At 44.1% G+C, this 20,000-nt stretch overlaps 1 protein-coding gene across 1 annotated transcript in view; it reads left to right on the top strand.

The window, feature by feature from the left end:
- LOC131369251 (carnitine O-palmitoyltransferase 1, liver isoform-like) overlaps window positions 1-16,332 on the top strand; it is a 43,869-nt gene extending 27,537 nt beyond the window's left edge. Inside the window, exons 10-12 of the mRNA XM_058415785.1 lie at window positions 12,416-12,611; window positions 15,561-15,749; window positions 16,142-16,332. Of these exons, the coding sequence (XP_058271768.1) occupies window positions 12,416-12,611; window positions 15,561-15,749; window positions 16,142-16,199 (443 nt within the window). The 3' untranslated portion in view covers window positions 16,200-16,332. The remainder of the gene's footprint in view (window positions 1-12,415; window positions 12,612-15,560; window positions 15,750-16,141) is intronic.
- Window positions 16,333-20,000: the final 3,668 nt, after the last annotated feature.

Raw genomic sequence — 20,000 nt, 5'->3', positions numbered from 1 at the left:
AAATGGGCTTGGACAAGCACTTGTTCCTGATGAACTTGCAAGAAACAGACTTGGTGAACCTCACACTTTTTTTTACAGGTCTGTGCTGGAAGCTTGTAGGTTTCTTTCCTTTTCAAGGATGCCTGATGCAACAGCTGGAACATGGCTGCTAGAGGAGCCTCTACTCAACAACCAGCTCCTCAACCCAAGGGTCCTGTGTTCAGCCAGCCTGTGCTCACGTCTAAGAACTACTGGTTTTACAAAGCTAGGTCACATTGTGAGCACAGGGTGGGCAGCTGTCAGGGAAAGAACTGTGAATAGGTCACAACAACTACTGGACCAACTGGCAGCAGAGACATGCCGGTCACTGCCTGCTGCCTACCAGGAGTTCCTGAATGACCAAACTGTTATCGACCAGTGGAGAGAGGGAGGTCAGTATGAGTTCCCTACGCTGAACAACTCTGCAGCTGTGGAAGAGCCTTTCTTTAACCACTCTGGAACTGGGCACCTTCGGGCTGGCTGGGAAGAAAGCTCTATATATGCTCTGTGTAAAGGTGTGGCATACACAGTCCCTAGCGGGAGTTCCAGCTAGTAGGTGGACTGAGAATTTTGGTAACAACTCTTCCCTTAAAAGCAGCTGGCTGTCCCTTTACAATCGTCCGATAGATAAACGGACAGGCAACCTCCAGTGGAGCGATAGCCACAAACAGACATCGGGTGCACCTCGACCCTAGTGTTGGGGAGGGTTGTCCATTTTGTCTCAGGTCTGAATCTGTTTTTTATCTCTTTTCAGAATGCACATGGCTAAAAAATCTGTTTCTGTTGCTGGAACGCTGGTTTTCAGGTATAGGCGGTGTCTTCTCCCTTCAGGTTTTTATTTTCGGGCCAAAATATACAGCAAAACAAAACGCACTGTAGTTCTGCTTGGTTTTTTATCTGGTACAGTGAAACTGTTAATCTAGAAATCAAGCGAAAACAAAATGTCAGGACAGGCTACAGTCCATGTAGTAGTGATGTTTAAGGGATTAGTAGCTGCGAGGCTCAGAGTCGAACATGCGTACTGTGCTCTAGTCAGAAAGCTGCCTGTGTTCATGGAGATTTGGGGTAGAAATTCAAATTAAAATTTTATTCGTCACATACAAAATCATACACAGTAGGACATGTAGTGAAATGCTTATTACGACTGTCCTACATTTGAAGAAGAGTATAAAGTAAAGTGTGTGGACAAGAAAAGTATAGGGATATAGGTAATAAAAATATATATGGAAAAATAGGAAGAATAAAAACTAACATAGTAGAAATTAAAGACATGATAAATTATGAAAAACACTAATAGTTATGCAAAGCCGATTGTGTATCGGATATACATATACAAATATATGTGTATATAAAAATATAAATATATAAAAAAAATATATATATATAAAAAAATAAAAATAAAAGTGTGTATATAATATAAACATCATATAGACATAATAAATAATAACATAATACAACATATTATACACAATATATTATATATAATATAATAAAATAATATAATAGCATAACAACATAATATCTATAATAATAATATAATATCTATAATATAATAATAATATGATAATATAATGTAATATTTATAAATATTTATAAAAATATATAAATATATACATGTATAAACATTTTTAATTATATAGTATATACATGTATGTAGATAGAAAAAGTCATATATAAATATAAATGTAATGACAATAAATAATACGATATGTAAAGTGTCAGTGCAGTATGCACACAAAGATGTCCAGTGGGTGTGGTTATTGTGTGTGCAGAGTAGTGCAGGGTATACAATTAGTGCAATTTGTGTGTGCAACAATCAGCTGAGGTAAAATGTCATGTTCATGTGTGGGGTAAGTCCAGAAAGTCCAGGTTCTAGGTGTTCTGGTTGAGGGCCCGATTGGCCTGCGGGAAGAAGCTCCTCCTCATTGTGTTCACCTTCAAGGAACGGAAACGTTTCCCTGACCACAACAGTGAGATGAGTCCATTGTGGGATGGCTGAGGTCCTTCGTTATCTTCCTGGCCTTGGTCCAGCACCGCTTGCTGTACATAGTGTCCAGGTCAGGAAGCTCGGTGCAGATGGTACGCTGGGCTGATCACACCACCCTCTGGAGAGCTTGTCTGTCCTGTTTGGTGCTGTTTCCAAACCAGGCTGTGATACTCCCCATCAGGATGCTCTCAATGGGGCAGGTGTAGAATGCCTTTAACACCTTTGAGGGAAGTTTAAAGTCCTTCAGGTGTTTAAGATGATAAAGACACTGCCGGGCCTTCTTCACCAGGGTGTTGACATGACAGGACCATGTCAGGTCCTGCGTGATGTAAACGCCTAGGTACCAGAAACTGTCCACCCTCTCCACTGGGGACTCGTTGATAGTGAGGGGCTGGTAATTCCTCTCCTGCTTGGTGCTGAAGTCCACTATCAGCTCCTTAGTCTTGCTGACTTTCAGGAGGAAATTGTTGACCTGGCACCATAATTCCAGGTTTCTAACCTCCTCTAGGTAGGCCGTCTCGTCGTTGTTGGAGATCAGGCCCACCACCACAGTATCTCCCGCAAACATGATGTTGTTGGAGCTGGAAGTGGCCACACCATAGTTGGTGTACAGAGAGTACAGCAGGGGGCTCAGAACACAGCCCTGGGGGGCTCCAGTGCTGAGAGTGAGTGAGGGTGAGACATGGTTGCCCAACCGTACCGCCTGTGGTCTGTCTGTGAGGAAGTTGGAGATCCAGCGACACAGGGATGGGCTGAGGCGCAGGATCTCCAACTTAGTGGTGAGTATGGAGGGAACTATGGTGTTAAACACTGAACTGTAGTCAACAAACAGCATTTTGACATAATTCCCTCTTCTGCTATCCAGATGGCTCAGGGCTGTATGATGGAGGTGTGCGATGGCATCCTCAGTAGATCGGTTGGGACGGTACGCGAACTGTAGCGGGTCCAGGGTGTCAGGTAGGGAAGAAGTGATGAAGTCTCTGATTAGTCCTTCGAAGCACTTCATCACTACTGAGGTAAGGGCCACTGGGCGGTAGTCATTCAGGCAGGCGGGCTGGGGTTTCTTGGGGACTGGAACAATGGTGGACCGTTTGAAGCATGTCGGGATTATAGACTGATCCAAGGAGAGGTTGAATATCTCAGTGAACACAGGATCAAGCTGGTCAGCACAGGCCTTCAGGACCCGACCCGTGATGCCATCTGGTCCTGCTGCCTTCTTGGTATTCACTCTCCTTTCTCACGTTGTGCTCCGAGATGATGAATGCGTTTTCTTCTCCGGCATGCTCCACATGTGTGCTGCCAATAGCATTGCTAATGCCGTTAGCGCTGTGAGCTGCAGCCTCGAAGCAAGCGTAAAAGGTGTTTAGCTCGTCTGCCAGAGAAGTGTCTGCATTCACCGATCTGGAAGATGGTGTTTTGTAGTTCGTCATAGTTCTTAGTCCCTGCCATACGATAAATCCGCGAACGGATTTATCCACCCACGACTTCTGATTGGGAAATGTTCTGATGATAGTCTTGTGAACTGTGTCATCCGCTAGTTTCCTGATGAATCCCACAACCGCTTCCATAAACATGTTGACATCATCAGAGCTGCGCTGAAACATGTCCCAGTCTGCGTCATCCAGAGCATCCTGCAGAGCGGCCATCGATTGGTCCATCCAGTGTGAGACCTCCCTCCGAGCCGGAACTTCCTGCTTGAGCCTTTGTTTATATTTTGGCATGAGGAAGATGTCGGTGTGGTCGGATTTCCCAAACGGGGGGCGAGGTTGTGCCTTGTAGCCGTCTCTGACTGTTGTGTAGCAGTGGTCCAGTGTCCTTTCACCCCTGGTGGGGCAGGTGATGTGCTGATAAAAGTTCGACGCTGTGCGTTTGAGGTTGGCGCTGTTAAAATCCCCAGTCTGGTGTCTGGTGCTGCTTTATGCAGCTCGCATAAAGCAGTGTCTGTGTCTGCCCGAGGTGGAATATAAACAGCACTGACTATGACCGATGTAAACTCCTGAGGAAGATAAAAAGGACAACATTTGATGGTCAATAGTTCCAGGTTGGGTGAGCAGGAGCGTGTGAGAGGAACAACACTCGCGCTGTTGCACCAGCTACTGTTCACCATTAAACACACGCCGCCTCCCCTTGACTTCCCCGATTCCAGTGTTCTGTCCATGCGGTGAACCGAGAAGAACTCGGCCAGCTGGATGGCATGGTCTGGCACCACTGGGTTCTAACCCTGGGCTCTCTTTTTTTTTTTTCTCATTCTGGAGTTTTTTATTAATTTCATTTAATTTTTTCTGTATTTGATTTACTCTGCTCTTGATGGTATGATATGATGCAATTTTTCTGTTTAACATGGCATCCATATAACCCAGTAAAGGGTTTATTAAAATTCAAAAATTCTCTCTCTCTCTCTCTCTCTCTCTCTCTCTCTCTCTCTCTCTCTCTCTCGGTGCATGCTGGGAAGCGGAAGTGTGGGAGGGTAATCACAAGGAGAGCGATTTTTGAAAAGGGTCTTGTTCAACTTTAAACTTTTTTCCTTTTTCTTCTTTTCTAAAAAAACTTCTCGTTGCACAATAAGTCCACGTGTGAGAGTATTTTGTGTGTGCTTGTTCCTGTTTCTCCGGGAGCAGTCTATCACACCATCAGGTGTGTAACTAATGCAAGAGTCTCAGTAGAAGACGTGCTTTTGGATATAGCTGAACGAGTGGGAAATGAAAACATCGTCTCTGCTTCCCGAATGAACAAGGCAGTGGTGGTGTTCCTGAAGCAGGAGCAGTTGGTCAGTAAGCTGGTCTCGAGCGGACTTATGGTAAGTGCCGGTTATGTTATGGTTCAGCCGTTAGCCTCACCCACCATCAGAGTGATTATTTATTTTGATTATGTCCCACCGTTTATTTCCGACACCGAGATTGAACGCAAGCTCTCCCACTTTGGTAAGTTTGCTAGCGGGGTAAGAATGGTGCCGCTCGGCTGTAAGAGCCCGGCTCTGAGGCATTTGGTGTCGTTCAGGAGACAGGTTTATATGTTCCTGAAGTCTCCGACCCTGAACGTGTCTTTCCGTTGTTTACACAAAGGAAAGTCATACATGCTGTACGCGAGCACGGGGGAGATGCGCTGCTTCGAGTGGGGTAATGTTTGGCATATGAAACTCTCCTGTCCCTATAGAGACGGGGCAGAGGGTGAAGCAGGTCCAAGTAACAGAGGAACAGGTGAACACCAGAAATGATGGAGCTATAACAGAGGAGCAGACCAGAAGTAAAGAAAATCAGGGAGAGGAAAGTGTGGAGGAGAATGTAAATGATGGAATCAAGGTTACTGAGATGGAAAAAATGTGTGTAGCTGAGGAGGTTTCAGCTGCAGATGGTGTGTGTGATGGTATAAATACTGAGGTGCAGGTGCCAGGGGTGAAGGGGTTAGGGTCTGCAGGTGAGAACAGTGTAGAGGCTGCAGGCTCAGACCCTGTTCCTGTAGTTAACCATGAAGGAACAGCAGATACGGGATTGAGAAAACAACAAGGAGAACCAATGGATGAAGGAATGGAAAATGATGATGATGACGATGATGGTGGTGCATTGTCGGATTTCTCGGATGTATCTGACATCTCTCACATAGGTGATCAGGTGTATTTATTAGAAGAGATTAATGAGTTTCTGGACAAGACATTTGGTAAAGCAGTTGATGTGCGAAGCTTTTTTACGGATGTAAAACAGTTTGAAAACTCGGTTCTGTACTGGCAGCGGAGGGTTGGAGAGGACAGACTGAGCCAATGAAAAAGATTTCGCTTAAAAAAGATCTTAACCAAGTTAAGGAGGGGGAAAACCTCCCAATCAGATGAAAATTGAGTAAACAGGTCAAATGAAACGTGGATCACTCAGGGTGTCTTTCCTGTCCTCACTTTTCTTACTGTCTTTTTTCCCCTTTTTCAAACCCTCTTTATGAATATTATAAGGGTGGGCTCGCTAAATATCAATGGGGGACGGGATATGAGGAAAAGAGCACTGATCAAAGAATTTATTAACTTAAAGGGAGTAAATGTAACATTCTTACAGGAAATACACACTGATGAGGATAATGAGGTAGACTTGAAGAGATGGTGGGAAGGGGAATGCATTCTTATAGTTATAGAACAAACTTAAGTGCAGGAGTAGCTGTCCTCTTCTCAAAAAACTTAGATCTAAAATTATTATCCAGTGTTGAAGTAGAAAAGGGTAGAATTTTAGTTATAAAAGCAGAAATGTTAGCTTACTGTTTATTAATGTTTATGCACCCAATAACTGTATAGAGCAGGCAGGGACTTTTAAAAAGTTAAAAAATGTATTAAGACAGTACAGGGAAGATGATGTTTGTGTGATAATGGGAGGAGACTGGAACTGCACACTTCATTCTCATTTAGACAGAAATGGAGAGGAGCCACAACCACACACCAGCAGCATTCTTCTCAATATCATAAATGAAACTGATTTATTGGATGTGTGGAGGAATCGAAATAAAACAGCTAAGCATTATACATGGGTAAAAATAGTGGATTCCAGGATTGCAGGTGCAAGACTGGATAGAATATATCTAAATAAATTAGAAAACAACAGGGTAGTTAATGCAGCCATAGTCCCCAACAGGTTTTCTGACCATCATATGGTCACTATAGATTTTAATGTCTCAAAACCACCATGTCCAAAATATTAGTGGCATTTTAACACCAAGTTACTACAAGACAAGTCCTTCTGTGAAAAATTCTGTAGGTCTGGGAAATTTGGGGTTTAAGACAGGAGCAGTTTGAGAGTCTGTCAGAGTGGTGGGAAGTGGGTAAAACCAATATTAGGGTCCTTTGTCAACAGTTTAGCCGTAATACCACTGGAGTTTTAAAAAAGAACATAGCACAGCTGGAAATGGACATCAGCAAAATAGAACATTTAATTGAATGTAATGCTGGGGGTGTAAACATGGACTTAAAGGTGAAGAAGCTGGAACTGAAGGCTCTTTTAGAGGAACACGTAAAAGGTGCTTTAATAAGAGCCAGAGTATCTCCATTTCATCCAAAAGAAATGGATGTTCCAACTGCCTGCTTTTTTAATCTTGAGTGTAAAATGGCACGGCAAAAGCGTACTTCACCTTCGTCGAGAAGACGGTACCATAACTTCAGATCCTGGGGAAATGAGAAGGATGGCTACCAACTTTTATGAAGAACTGTTTGGAAGGACTAAATGTGAGCCTGAGCACATAGCTAAAACAAGAGGACAGAAATATGCTGGAGTCAAGAATAAATTTTGATGAACTATCGGAGGCAGTCCAGAAGCTTTCAACAGAGCGAGCCCCGGGACTCGATGGTCTACCAGCCGAATTTTACAAAGAATTGTGGGGTGTTCTAGGAAAAGACTTGTATGACGTTATCTGTGAAAGCTTTGAGAAGGGTAAATTACCCAATAGCTGTCAGCGGGCAGTGCTGTCACTTTTACCAAAGAATGGAGACTTGGGGTTGCTGAAGAAGTGGCACCCTGTATAACTAATGTGTACTGACTACAAAATTCTTTCTAAAGGTTTAGCTAACAGACTTAAAACATGCTTGAACCAGGTTTTGAAAAGTGAACAGACATACTGTACACCAGGTCGCACAATTATGGAAAAATGGGGGATCACCACAGCTTCCAGGGGGACTAAAATGGAGAATGGATGGGATCAAGGTTCTAGGTGTGTTTTTAGGTACAGAACAGCACAGACAGAAGAACTGGGAGGGCATGCTGGAAAAGGTACTAGCTAAGTTGTCTCACTGGAAATGGCTATTACCAGAACTATCCTATAGGGGTAGAGTCCTGGTTATAAACAACTTGGCTGCTTCCATGCTTTGCCACAAGCTGAACGTCCTACAGCCACCAGAAGGCCTGACAAAATTAGTCCAAAGACAATCTGTGGAGTTTATTTGGACTGGGCAGCACTGGATTCCTGCATGTGCGTTATACATACCAGTACAGGAAGGAGGTCAAAGCCTAGTGGACATAAAAAGCCGGATCATTACCTTTTGATTACAGGCAGCACAGAGACTCTTATTTGAAAATGACCTCGGGTGGACTAACATAGCCTGCGCTCTACTTAGGATCGAACATCCCCGGGATGTAAACAGATGGAGAACAGCTGCATCACTTCAGCAGAACACAAGGATCATTGTGGGTCCTAGACCACGTACTGGAGGAGGTGAGAGCAGCTCTGCTGAGAACCTGCAGGGAGGCTTTAGAAAGTCAGTCTTTACAAGGCAGCAGGAGCGACTACAATTTTCTTGCCATCACTGTTTCAGCACTTGTACAGGAGAATAACCAGGAGGATGGCATCAGGAGAACTCTCTTCAAAACGCCAGAGCTGGGGAAGTTCAAGGACATAACAAAAACAACATTGTATATTACATGTGTGAAAGTGAACCACCAAAATGTCCTAAGAAGAGTGAAAGTGTGGAGGTGGTCAGAGTTGTTTGGCCCAGATTTTGGAGGATGCTGGAGGTCTCTGTACAAGCCTCCTGTTGAGAAACATACAGCAGACCTGCAGTGGAGACTCCTCTATGGTGCAATAGCAACAAACAGACACGTGGCACACCTGAATCCAGCAGTGGGGAGGGAATGTCCATGTTGTGGGGTTGAGAAGACAGTAGACCATTTGTTTATCCATTGTGCAAGATTAAAAGGTCTCTTTAATTTTTTACAGTCTTGTTTTGAAGGTATGGGTAAAACGTTTTCCCATAGATGGTTCATTAGTGGCCCCAGATATAAATATCATGAAAGGAAAAAGAAGTGTTTATCTATCTGATGGGATCGGCGAAATTGGCCATCTGGAAGTCTCGAAAAAACAAAATGTTAGGAATAGGTTCAGTAGATGTGGAGAACATGTTGAAAGGGATGGTGGCAGCAAAAATACCAAACAAGTACGCTTATTTTAAATTGGTTAATAACCTTCAAGATTTTGCTGATGTTTGGACTGTGTGTGGGGGGGTGTTATGTGAAGTTGGACTTAACGGATCACTGGTTTTAAATTTTTAAAATGCTATAACATTTATTTTATTACAAATTTTATTTATGTTCTATTTATTCATATTTGTGGTGTATATAATGTGAATATGTAAAAACCCAAGAAAAAGAATGTTGATCAAATAAAGACGTGTTAAACCACTCTCTCTTTCTCTCTCTGTCTCTCTCTCTCTGTCTGTCTCGCTCTGTCTCTCTGTCTCTATCTCTCTCTCTCTCTCTCTCTCTCTGTCTCTCTCTCTCTCTCTCTGTCTTTTTCTCTCTCTCTGTCTCTGTCTCTCTCTCTCTCTCTCTCTCTCTCTCTCTCTCTCTCTGCGCATGCTTGGTGGAGAGGCGAGTGTGGCGTGTAGAGCGCATGAGAGCGGTTGGCTAAGTGCAATTCTTTTCCGTTTAAAATCTTAGAATATTTATATACTTATTGTGTGTGTGTGTGTGCGGAAAATAACTGTGTGTGTGAGTGTGTTGTGTGTCCGGCACGTTGTCCGTGTTGTGTGTCCGGCGTGGTGTCCGTGTTGTGTGTCCGGCGTGGTGTCCGTGTTGTGTGTCCGGCACGGTGTCCGTGTTGTGTGTCCGGCATGGTGTCCGTGTTGTGTGTCCGGTGAGTGTAGAGGAATGTTGTCTAGCAGTCGTGGTGGGGCATGAGAACATTGTCTCTGCCTCCAGAATGAACAGTGCCATTGTGGTGTTTCTGAATAATGTTGAAAAGTGATCCAGAATGGAATAATTATTAATAATGAGACAATACTGGTTTCTCCCCTCAGTTCCCCATCTAAGAAGGTCATGTTGTCCAATGTCCATCCTTTTATTTCAGATGAGGCTATCTGTAAAGAGTTGTCTTGGTACAGGCGAATTGTCTGCCCCATTATGAGAATTCCCCTTTGGTTGTAAATCCCCACTGGTGAAACACTTGGTGTCTTTCAGGAGAATGGTGTTTATCGTGTTCAAAGAAGGTGTGGAAGAGCTGAATGCTGTTTTTAAATTCTCTATTGAAGGATTTGACTACAACATATTTGTCTCCTCAGATGCAGATATTAAGTGTTTTAAATGTGGTAAAACAGGTCATCTTGTTCAGGCCTGCCCTGAGAGGCAGAGTGACCCCGGTGTTTGTGAGCGCCCGGGGCAGGTGAACATGGAGAACGGATGGGCGCCAGGTATAGATGGTCTCCCTGTTGAATTCTACAAAGCTTTCTGGGCAGTATTAGGGCAGGACGTGCTGGAGGTCCTACAGGGCAGCATGAATGTCGGTCAGCTCCTGCTGAGTTGCGGGAGAGCCATCCTGACCCTGCTGCCAAAAAGGGAGACCTGACCCACCTGAAGAACTGGCACCCGGTGTCACTACTGTGCACTGGCATCAAGCTGCTCTCAAAAGCATTAGCCTCAAGACTGACCAAGGTTATGGAGCAGATCACTCACCAGGATCAGTCGTACTGTGTGTCTGATAGGTCTGTATTTGTCAGCATATGCAGATGACCTGGTAATAATGATAGACTCACAAAAAGACGTGAACGTTTTAACTGACATTTTAAATGACTTTCAGGTTTATCTTCTGCAAAAGTCAACTGGACCCAAAGTGAAGCCATTTTAATTGGGGAGTGGGGAGGTGGGCAACCTTCACTACCAGGGGGTCTAGTGTGGAAAAAAGGTGGTTTTAAATACTTGGGTGTCTACCTGGGGAATGCTGAGTTTTTAAATAAAAACTGGGAAGGCTCTGTAGAGCACGTGAAGAGCAGACTGAGCAGGTGGAAGCGGCTGGTCCCAAGGATGTCCTACAGGGAATGAATGCTGGTCATCAACAACCTCGCCGTTTTGTCCCTCTGGCACAAGCTGGCATGCGTGGATCCGCCGCCAAACCTGCTGGCGAACATCCAGGCCCTGCTGGTGGACTTCTTTTGGGACGGTCTACATTGGATTCCTCAGAGCGTCTTTCACCTGCCAAAGTGGAGGGGGGGACAGGGGCTGGTCCAGATAGCCGGCAGAACTGCAGCTTTCTGCCTCCAGTTCCTCTAGAGACTCCTCACTGGTCCCAGAGATTTAATATGGAGAGCAACAGCCCATGGACTTTTACACAAGGTTGGAGTACTGGGGCTAGACCAAACTTTGTTTTTAATGGACACCAAAACACTGGACATTTCTGGGTTACCAAGTTTTTACCGTGGACTTTTTCAAATCTGGAACTGTTTTAGAAAACCAAACAAGGGCTACGGAACGCTACACTGGCTGCCGGAGGAGCCCCTGATTCACGGCGGGTGTCTGGACATCTCCTGTGTGACCGCCCCTGCACTGTCCGGAGCTCTCATCTCCTTGAGGGTCGTGACACTCCAGGAGCTGGTGAACATCGCGGGGACGGACCTGTCATGGGCAGAGGACCTGGCAGCACGTTTGGGACTAAGGTCCCTGTGTGTTGTCAACCAGCTCTTACATTGCTGGAGGACTGCCCTAACATCAGAGGAGCGTGTTCAGCTGATGGACTACCAGATTACCAAGACCAACCATGCAGAAGAAGGACCTTTTCCCCAGCTGGACATCACTCCTGACCTTGACGGGTCTGAAGGTCCGCTCCTGGAGTGCCAGGGCGAAGGGGAGATGAACTTTGGTTTTAAGTTTTTAAACAAGGAGAAGCTGAGTGGGAGGGTGGACACCCCATGGAGAAGTGTACATGGTTTTAATGATGATATTAAACCAGAGTGGACGCACTGTATAAACCACCGTTAACTAAAAAATCTGCTGACCTCCAGTGGAGGATTTTACACTGTATTATCTCTGTGAACTCTTTTATTTCTGTTTTAAACCCTGATGTTGCACATGATTGTCCTTTTTGTTCACAGAGAGAAACAGTTTTTCATGCTTTTATTCACTGCTCCAGGTTACAGTCACTGTTTGTGTTTTTACGGAGCATTTTAAGGTCTTTTAATGTTGTTTTTACTTTTCAGTGTTTTATTTTTGGTTTTAATTTTGTCAGGAAACACTGGTTCAGGTGCCAACTGATCAATTTTATATTTGCCAAAAATGGCAATTTACCTGAGCAGAAAAAAACAGATTGCACAAAACAGACTGTGCTGCTAAAAGAATTTTCTCCAGGCTGGTTAAATCAAGAATTTAAATTAATTTTAATTTTTATAAGAGTATGAATGATTTGTTGATGTTTGAGGCAGTGTGGTGGTGTGAGAAAGCTCTGTGCACTGTTGAAGAAGGAGAGCTCTGCTTTGCACCAGAGCTAAACTAATTCTCACTTTTTTTAACTATCCCCTGCTATACTGAACCCAATTTATTGAAATGGTTTTAATATGTATTTATTTATTCATTTATTTATTTATTGAGTGACCTATGTATAATGTGACTTTAAATAAAAGGACTGTAAAAAGTAAAAAAAAATCTGTCTCTCTCTCTCTCTCTCTCTATGTCTCTCTCTCTCACACAGACACACTGAGGCACTGGGAGGACAGTGAGTTTGTGGCCGTCTACCACAGGGGGCGCTATTTCAGGCTGTGGGTTTATTCTGCTGGACGTCTTCTCTCTCCCCGAGAAATACAACACCAGATCCAGAACATCTTGGATCACCCTTCAGCTCCAGCACCAGGAGAGGAGAGACTGGGAGCACTGACCGCTGGAAACAGGTTACATATACACACATACACAAACACATATACTCTCCACACTATACACTCCACATTATATACTCCACACTATACACTCCACACTATATACTCCACACTATACACTCCACATTATATACTCCACACTATATACTCCACACTATACACACCACACTATACACTCCACATTATATACTCCACACTATACACTCCACACTGTAGACTCCACACTATATACTCCACACTACACACTATATACTCCACACTATATACTCCACACTATACTCTCCACACTATACTCTCCACACTACACATTATCCACACCACACTATACACTCCACACTATACACTATACACTCCACACTATATACTCCACACTATACACTCCACACTATATAGTCCACACTATACACTCCACACTGCACATTATACACTCCACACTATACACACTATACACTACACAGCGCACACTATACACTACACACTATACACTACACACTACACACTATACATACTATACACTACACACCATACACTATACACTACACACTATACACTACACACCATACACTACACACTACACACCATACACTATACACTGCACACTATACACTACACACTATACACACTATACACTACACACTGCACACTATACACTACACACTATACACTCCACACTATACACACTATACACTACACACTACACACCATACACTATACACTGCACACTATACACTACACACTATACACACTATACACTACACACCATACACTATACACTACACACTACACACTATACACTGCACACTATACACTACACACTATACACTCCACACTTTACACTACACACTATACACTACACACCATACACTATACACTACACACCATACACCATACACTACACACCATACACTATACACTACACACTATACACTACACACCATACACTGCACACTACACACTATACACACTATACACTACACACCATACACTATACACTACACACTACACACTATACACTACACACTATACACTACACACTATACACTCCACACTTTACACTACACACTATACACTACACACCATACACTATACACTACACACCATACACCATACACTACACACCATACACTATACACTACACACTATACACTACACACCATACACTGCACACTACACACTATACACACTATACACTACACACCATACACTATACACTGCACACTATACACTACACACTATACACACTATACACTACACACTATACACTCCACACTTTACACTACACACCATACACTACACACTATACACACTATACACTACACACTATACACACTATACACTACACACTATACACTCCACACTTTACACTACACACCATACACTGCACACTATACACTACACACTACACACCATACACTATACACTATACACTCCACACTATACACTACACACCATACACTATACACTGCACACTATACACTACACACTATACACTCCACACTTTACACTACACACCATACACTATACACTGCACACTATACACTACACACTACACACCATACACTATACACTATACACTACACACTATACACTACACACTATACACACTATACACTACACACCATACACTATACACTACACACTATACACTACACACCATACACTATACACTGCACACCATACACTATACACTATACACTACACACTATACACTCCACACTTTACACTACACACCATACACTATACACTGCACACTATACACTACACACTACACACCATACACTATACACGGTACACTCCACACTATACACAATACACTCCACACTATACACTACACACCATACACTATACACTGCACACTATACACTACACACTACACACTACACACCATACACTATACACGGTACACTCCACACTATACACAATACACTCCACACTATACACTACACACCATACACTATACACGGTACACTCCACACTATACACGATACACTCCACACTATACACTACACACTACACACCATACACTATACACGATACACTACACACTATACTCTACACACTATACACTCCACACTCCACACTATACACTCCACACTATACTCTACACACTGCACACTACACACTATACGCTGCACACTGCACACTACACACTTCACACTATACACTACAAACTACACACTACACACTGCACCACGTGGATTAGATAAACCCCTGATGTTCTTGTCTGACTCTAACCTGTTGTATGTGATAGCTTTACATTTTCGTTCACGCTTTCTGTCATGTGGCAGACGGCTTTATCCAGAGAGACTTATTAATGAACACATCAGCATTGGCTCACAGACTTCAGAGAACATCAGCCTAATAACTTAGACAGAAAAGCAAGAGCTAGTTCAAGTGCTTCAGGAAGAGAAAGGTCATCACCCAGCGTTTGAAGATGGTAAGTGACTCAGCTGTTCGGACATCTAGGGGAAGTCCATTCCACCAGCTGAATGTGATGCAGCTACAGGAAGCCGGTGGAAGAGCAGCAGAGGGGTGGTGTGGGAGAACTTGGTCAGGTTGATAATAATAATAATAATAATAATAATAATAATAATATAACATGCTGAAGACTCACTTTTCTTTCTCTGTTCTTTAAAAGGGTGACTCTGGCTGCTGCACTTCCTTTAAATGACCAGCAGGTGGTGCTGCAGAATGTGTTTTAAAAGCTGGCCCTCAGCTGTATAATGTGATCAGTGGCAGTTAGGTGTTTTCCTCCTGAACCTGTTTTTATTAGAGCAGGAAAACATCAACTGATGCTATTGTGACATTATATAACCTAATCATGTCATTTTAGGTGCTTAATTAGGCTAGGGTTCACACACACGCAAAACACTGACCACTGGATAAACGTCACCATGACAGCCACAACACAATGCACTACCTTACTTCTAAGAATGTTTTGTGTGTGTGTGTGTGTATATGCAGGGTGCCCTGGGCCCGTGTGAGGAAGCAGTTCTTCAGCTCAGGGGTAAATAAGCGTTCTCTGGACTGCATTGAGAAAGCGGCTTTCTTCGTGACTCTGGATGATGAAGAGGAAGGGATGAAGGGTGACGATCCATCTGGGAACCTGGACCGCTACGCTAAATCACTTCTGCATGGCAAGTGTTACGACCGGTAAGAAACACACACACGCACACACACACACACACACACACACACAAAAAGAAATGCTCGTTAAAGTGAGCGTGGCCTCCGTAGCTGTCAATCTCACTGAAGGAGGTGTGGCCTCTGTTGATTTATTGAAAGGGGCATGGCCTCTGTAGCTGTTGTCTGAAGTGAACATTGGTGACAGAGGACGAGTCTCACAAAGAATGTTTTAGACTCAGAATGAAAGGCCATGAGATGTTCTTCTGTCAGTCTTCAGCTCTGGCTTTATAGTCCCAGTGACCCTCTGAGCCAGAGCCAGAGGAATGTGGAGACAGGAAAGTCTCTCTCTCTCTCTCTCTTTTGTTGAATAAGAGTGTTGAAGGTCAAGTTGTGCTTCTCCTTTCCTCTTTTATGAACAGGAAACCAGAAGGCAGAAATACAGGAAGTCAGGGGCTGGAGTGTGAGAGCCTGCAGTGATGGGTGACAATTAAAATCTTTCCTTCTTGTTTTCTGATAGCAGTGCTGATAGAACTAATGACCGCTACACTGTGATTATTAGGCATTTTCTCACAGTGACCAATGGGAAGTGTGTGAACATCTGGTGATTGTGAACACTCTAGCACACACACACACTCCTCACGTAAAACCCTCACTCCCACTGGACCTCTAGCTGCTGAGTTAAAAATGTGAGAGTGTGAATATGGTGATGTGTACAGCATGGAGTCTGTCTCTATGTACAATCATGTCCATCAACATTTGGACAATGACATGTCCATCAACATTTGGACACTGACTTGTCCATCAATGTTTGGACACTGACATGGATATTGTTGTTTTAGTGTATTTACATTAAATAATGGATATTAGTGTAGGAAATTTAGCAGTGTAGGAACTACAGTACTTTTAATATGTGGCCCTGCCCCCTTTTTGAGGGATCAAATTTAAGTAGACAGATTTTTAAAAAATAATAGAATATAAATGATAACATTAGAAATTAAAATGTATATTTAGTTCTAATGAGCAAGCCAGCGATGGCGCAGGTGGTGAGGAGATGATATGAGGAAGAAACGATGAAGAACCAAGCACTCGGTTCCTCCTTAAAATGACCGAAGGCTCTGGGTGGCCTCAGGAACACCAAAAGATATGCAAGACCTCGTCTATCTGTGTCAAAGTCCACCATCAAGAGAAAGGTTGACCAGAGTAAATACTCAGGCTTTACCATATGTGCAGCATCATGTGTCAGCATCCTCTGGAGAGCAGAGAGTGGAGAGGAGAACACGGAGAAGGAAGGAGCTGCTGATGGTCAGAAGCCAACCACAGGGTCTGATAGCATGGTGTGTAGGTCTGCCAGAGGAATTGCTCCTGGTGTGTTTCTGGAGGAAGTGAGTGCTGAGAGAAACAGCAGTGTATGAGATGATATCTCCTAACACACACACACTTCCAGGACTCAGATGGAGCTTCACACTGCAGATGGACAATGACCTCACATTCAAGTTTAATATCAATATTTTGGGTTCATATTCATGATGTAATTCACAACGCCCAAATATTTACTGACCATCAAATCTGCACAGTCACTCTAACACTCAATACCTTCGCAGGTTACCATAGTAACGGGTAAGGAGAATAAACAAGGACAAAACACTCTTTCTCTCTCTCTCTCTGTCTGCCCCCCCCTCCCTCTCTGTCTCTCCCTTTGTCTTTCTCTCTCTCCCTCCCTCTCTCTCTGTATGTGAGCGAGTGTGAGTGTGTGTGAGTGTGTGTGTGAGTAGTGTGTCGGTGAAGCGTGGTTATGGTGGATCCGAACACGAGGCTGTGTGAGAGTCTGACTCACCAGCACGGTGTCCGTGTTGTGTGTCCAGCGAGTGTAGAGGAATGTTGTCTAGCAGTTGGTAACGTGGTGGGGCATGAGAACATTGTCTCTGCCTCCAGAATGAACAGTGCCATTGTGGTGTTTCTGAATCTTCTTCTTTCGGCTTTTCCCTTCACGGGTCTCCACAGCGAATCATCTCTCTCCACCTATCCCTATCTTCTGCATCCTCAACACTTACACCTACTAGCTTCACATCCTCATTTATTACATCCATATTCCTCCTCTTTGGCCTTCCTCTTTTCCTCCTGCCTGGCAGCTCCATGTCCAACATTCTCCTACTAATATACTCACTCTCCCTCTTCTGGACATGTCCAAACCATCTTAACCTGGCCTCTCTAACTTTGTCCCCAAACGCCCAACATGAGCTGTCCCTCTGATGTACTCTGCTCCTAATCCTGTCCAACCGTGTCACTCCCAAAGAGAACCTCAACGCCTTCAGCTCTGCTACCTCCAGCTCTGACTCCTGTCTCTGTCTCAGTGATACTGTCTCTAAACCATACAGCATGGCCAGTCTCACCACTGTCTTGTATCACCTTCCCTTGATTCTCTCTGATAGTTTTTCTATCACACAGAACTCCTGACACCTTTCTCCACCCATTCCAACCCGCCTGCACTCGCTTCTTTACCTCTTTCCCACACTCTCCATTACTCTGGACTGTTGACCCCAAGTACTTAAACTCCTGTCCCTTCTTCACCTCTTCACCCTGTAATCTTACTGTTCCACTTCCCTCCCTGTCATTCACACACATGTACTCAGTCTTACTACCACTGACTTTCATTCCTCTTCTCTCCAGCGCAAACCTCCACCTCTCCAGGTTTTCCTCCACCTGCTCCCTGCTCTCACTACAGATCACAATGTCATCTGCAAACATCATTGTCCAAGGAGACTCCTGTCTGACCTCCTCTGACAACTGGTCCATCACCACAGCAAACAGGAAGGGGCTCAGAGCCGATCCCTGATGCAGTCCCACCTCCACTCTGAACTCCTCTGTCTGACCTACAGCACACCTCACCACTGTCCTGCTCCTCTCATACATGTCCTGCACCACTCTGACATACTTCTCTGCTACTCCTGACTTCCTCATACAGTACCACAGCTCTTCTCTTGGCACCCTGTCATACGCTTTCTCCAAGTCTACAAACACACAGTGCAACTCTCTCTGACCATCCCTATACTTCTCCATCAACATTCTCACAGCAAAAATTGCATCTGTTGTGCTCTTCTGGGCATGAAGCCATACTGCTGCTCACAAATTTCCACTACCTTCCTTAACCTAGCTTCCACTACTCTTTCCCAGAGCTTCATTGTGTGGCTCATCAACTTTATCCCCTATAGTTGCTGCAACTCTGCACGCCACCCTTATTCTTAAAGATCGGCACTAATACACTTCTTCTCCATTCCTCAGGCATCTTCTCACTCTCTAAAACCCTGTTAAACAAACCAGTTAAAAATTCCACTGCCGCCTCCTAGACACTTCCAGACCTCCACCAGGATGTCGTCAGGACCAACTGCCTTTCCACTTTTCATCCTCTTCAAAGCCTTCCTGACTTCATCCTTTCTAATCTTATCTTACTTCCTGTTCCACAGAGTTCACCCCTTCTACTCTTTTTGTTTCCCTCTCATTTTCCTCCATTCAGGTCTTCTTAAAGTACTCCCTTCCATCTTCTCTGTACACTCTCCTCACTCTGTGAGCATCTTTCCATCTCTTATCCTTAATAACTCTAACTTGCTGCACATCCTTCCCATCTTGATCCCTCTGCCTAGCTAACCTGTACCAAAGTCCCTTTCTCTCCTTCCTCTAGTGTCCCCAACCTAGTGTACAACTCCATCATACGCCTTCTGCTTGGCCTTAGACACCTCCCTCTCTTCACTCTGTGCTGTAACTCCTTGTATTCCTGGTTCTATTCCTCTCTTCAGTCCTGTCCATGTCCCACTTCTCTTCTTGGCTAACCTTCTTCCTCTGGAATACTATCCTGAACTTCCCTCCATTCCACCACCAAGTCTCCTTTTATCTTCTTTTCCTCTCCCTTCCAGATGACACACTCCAGCACCTTCCTTCCTGTCTCCCCTGATCCCACTTCTGGGCTGTGAAGTTTCCCAGTCATCTGGCAGCACTACCCTGACCACCCAGAGCCTGCCTCCAACTTCTTGTCTAAATTCCTCACAACATTCCTCCCCTTTTTTCAGCTTCCACCACTTGGGTTTTTCTTTCTCCATCTCTATCTTTTGACCTCTCCTTACAGACCACCAAATCCACCCTACACCCCACCATCCTATCCTGTCTGGCTACACTCTCCCCCCCTACCACTACAGTCACTAATCTCTTTCAGATTGCCTCTTCTACATAGGGATGTAGTCTACCTGTGTGCTCCTACTCTCCACTCTTGTAAGTCACTCTATGCTC

This window comes from Hemibagrus wyckioides, linkage group LG02 (assembly GCF_019097595.1).
Source record: "Hemibagrus wyckioides isolate EC202008001 linkage group LG02, SWU_Hwy_1.0, whole genome shotgun sequence".
NCBI lineage: Eukaryota > Metazoa > Chordata > Actinopteri > Siluriformes > Bagridae > Hemibagrus > Hemibagrus wyckioides.
This window is presented reverse-complemented; position numbering and strand designations above follow the sequence as displayed.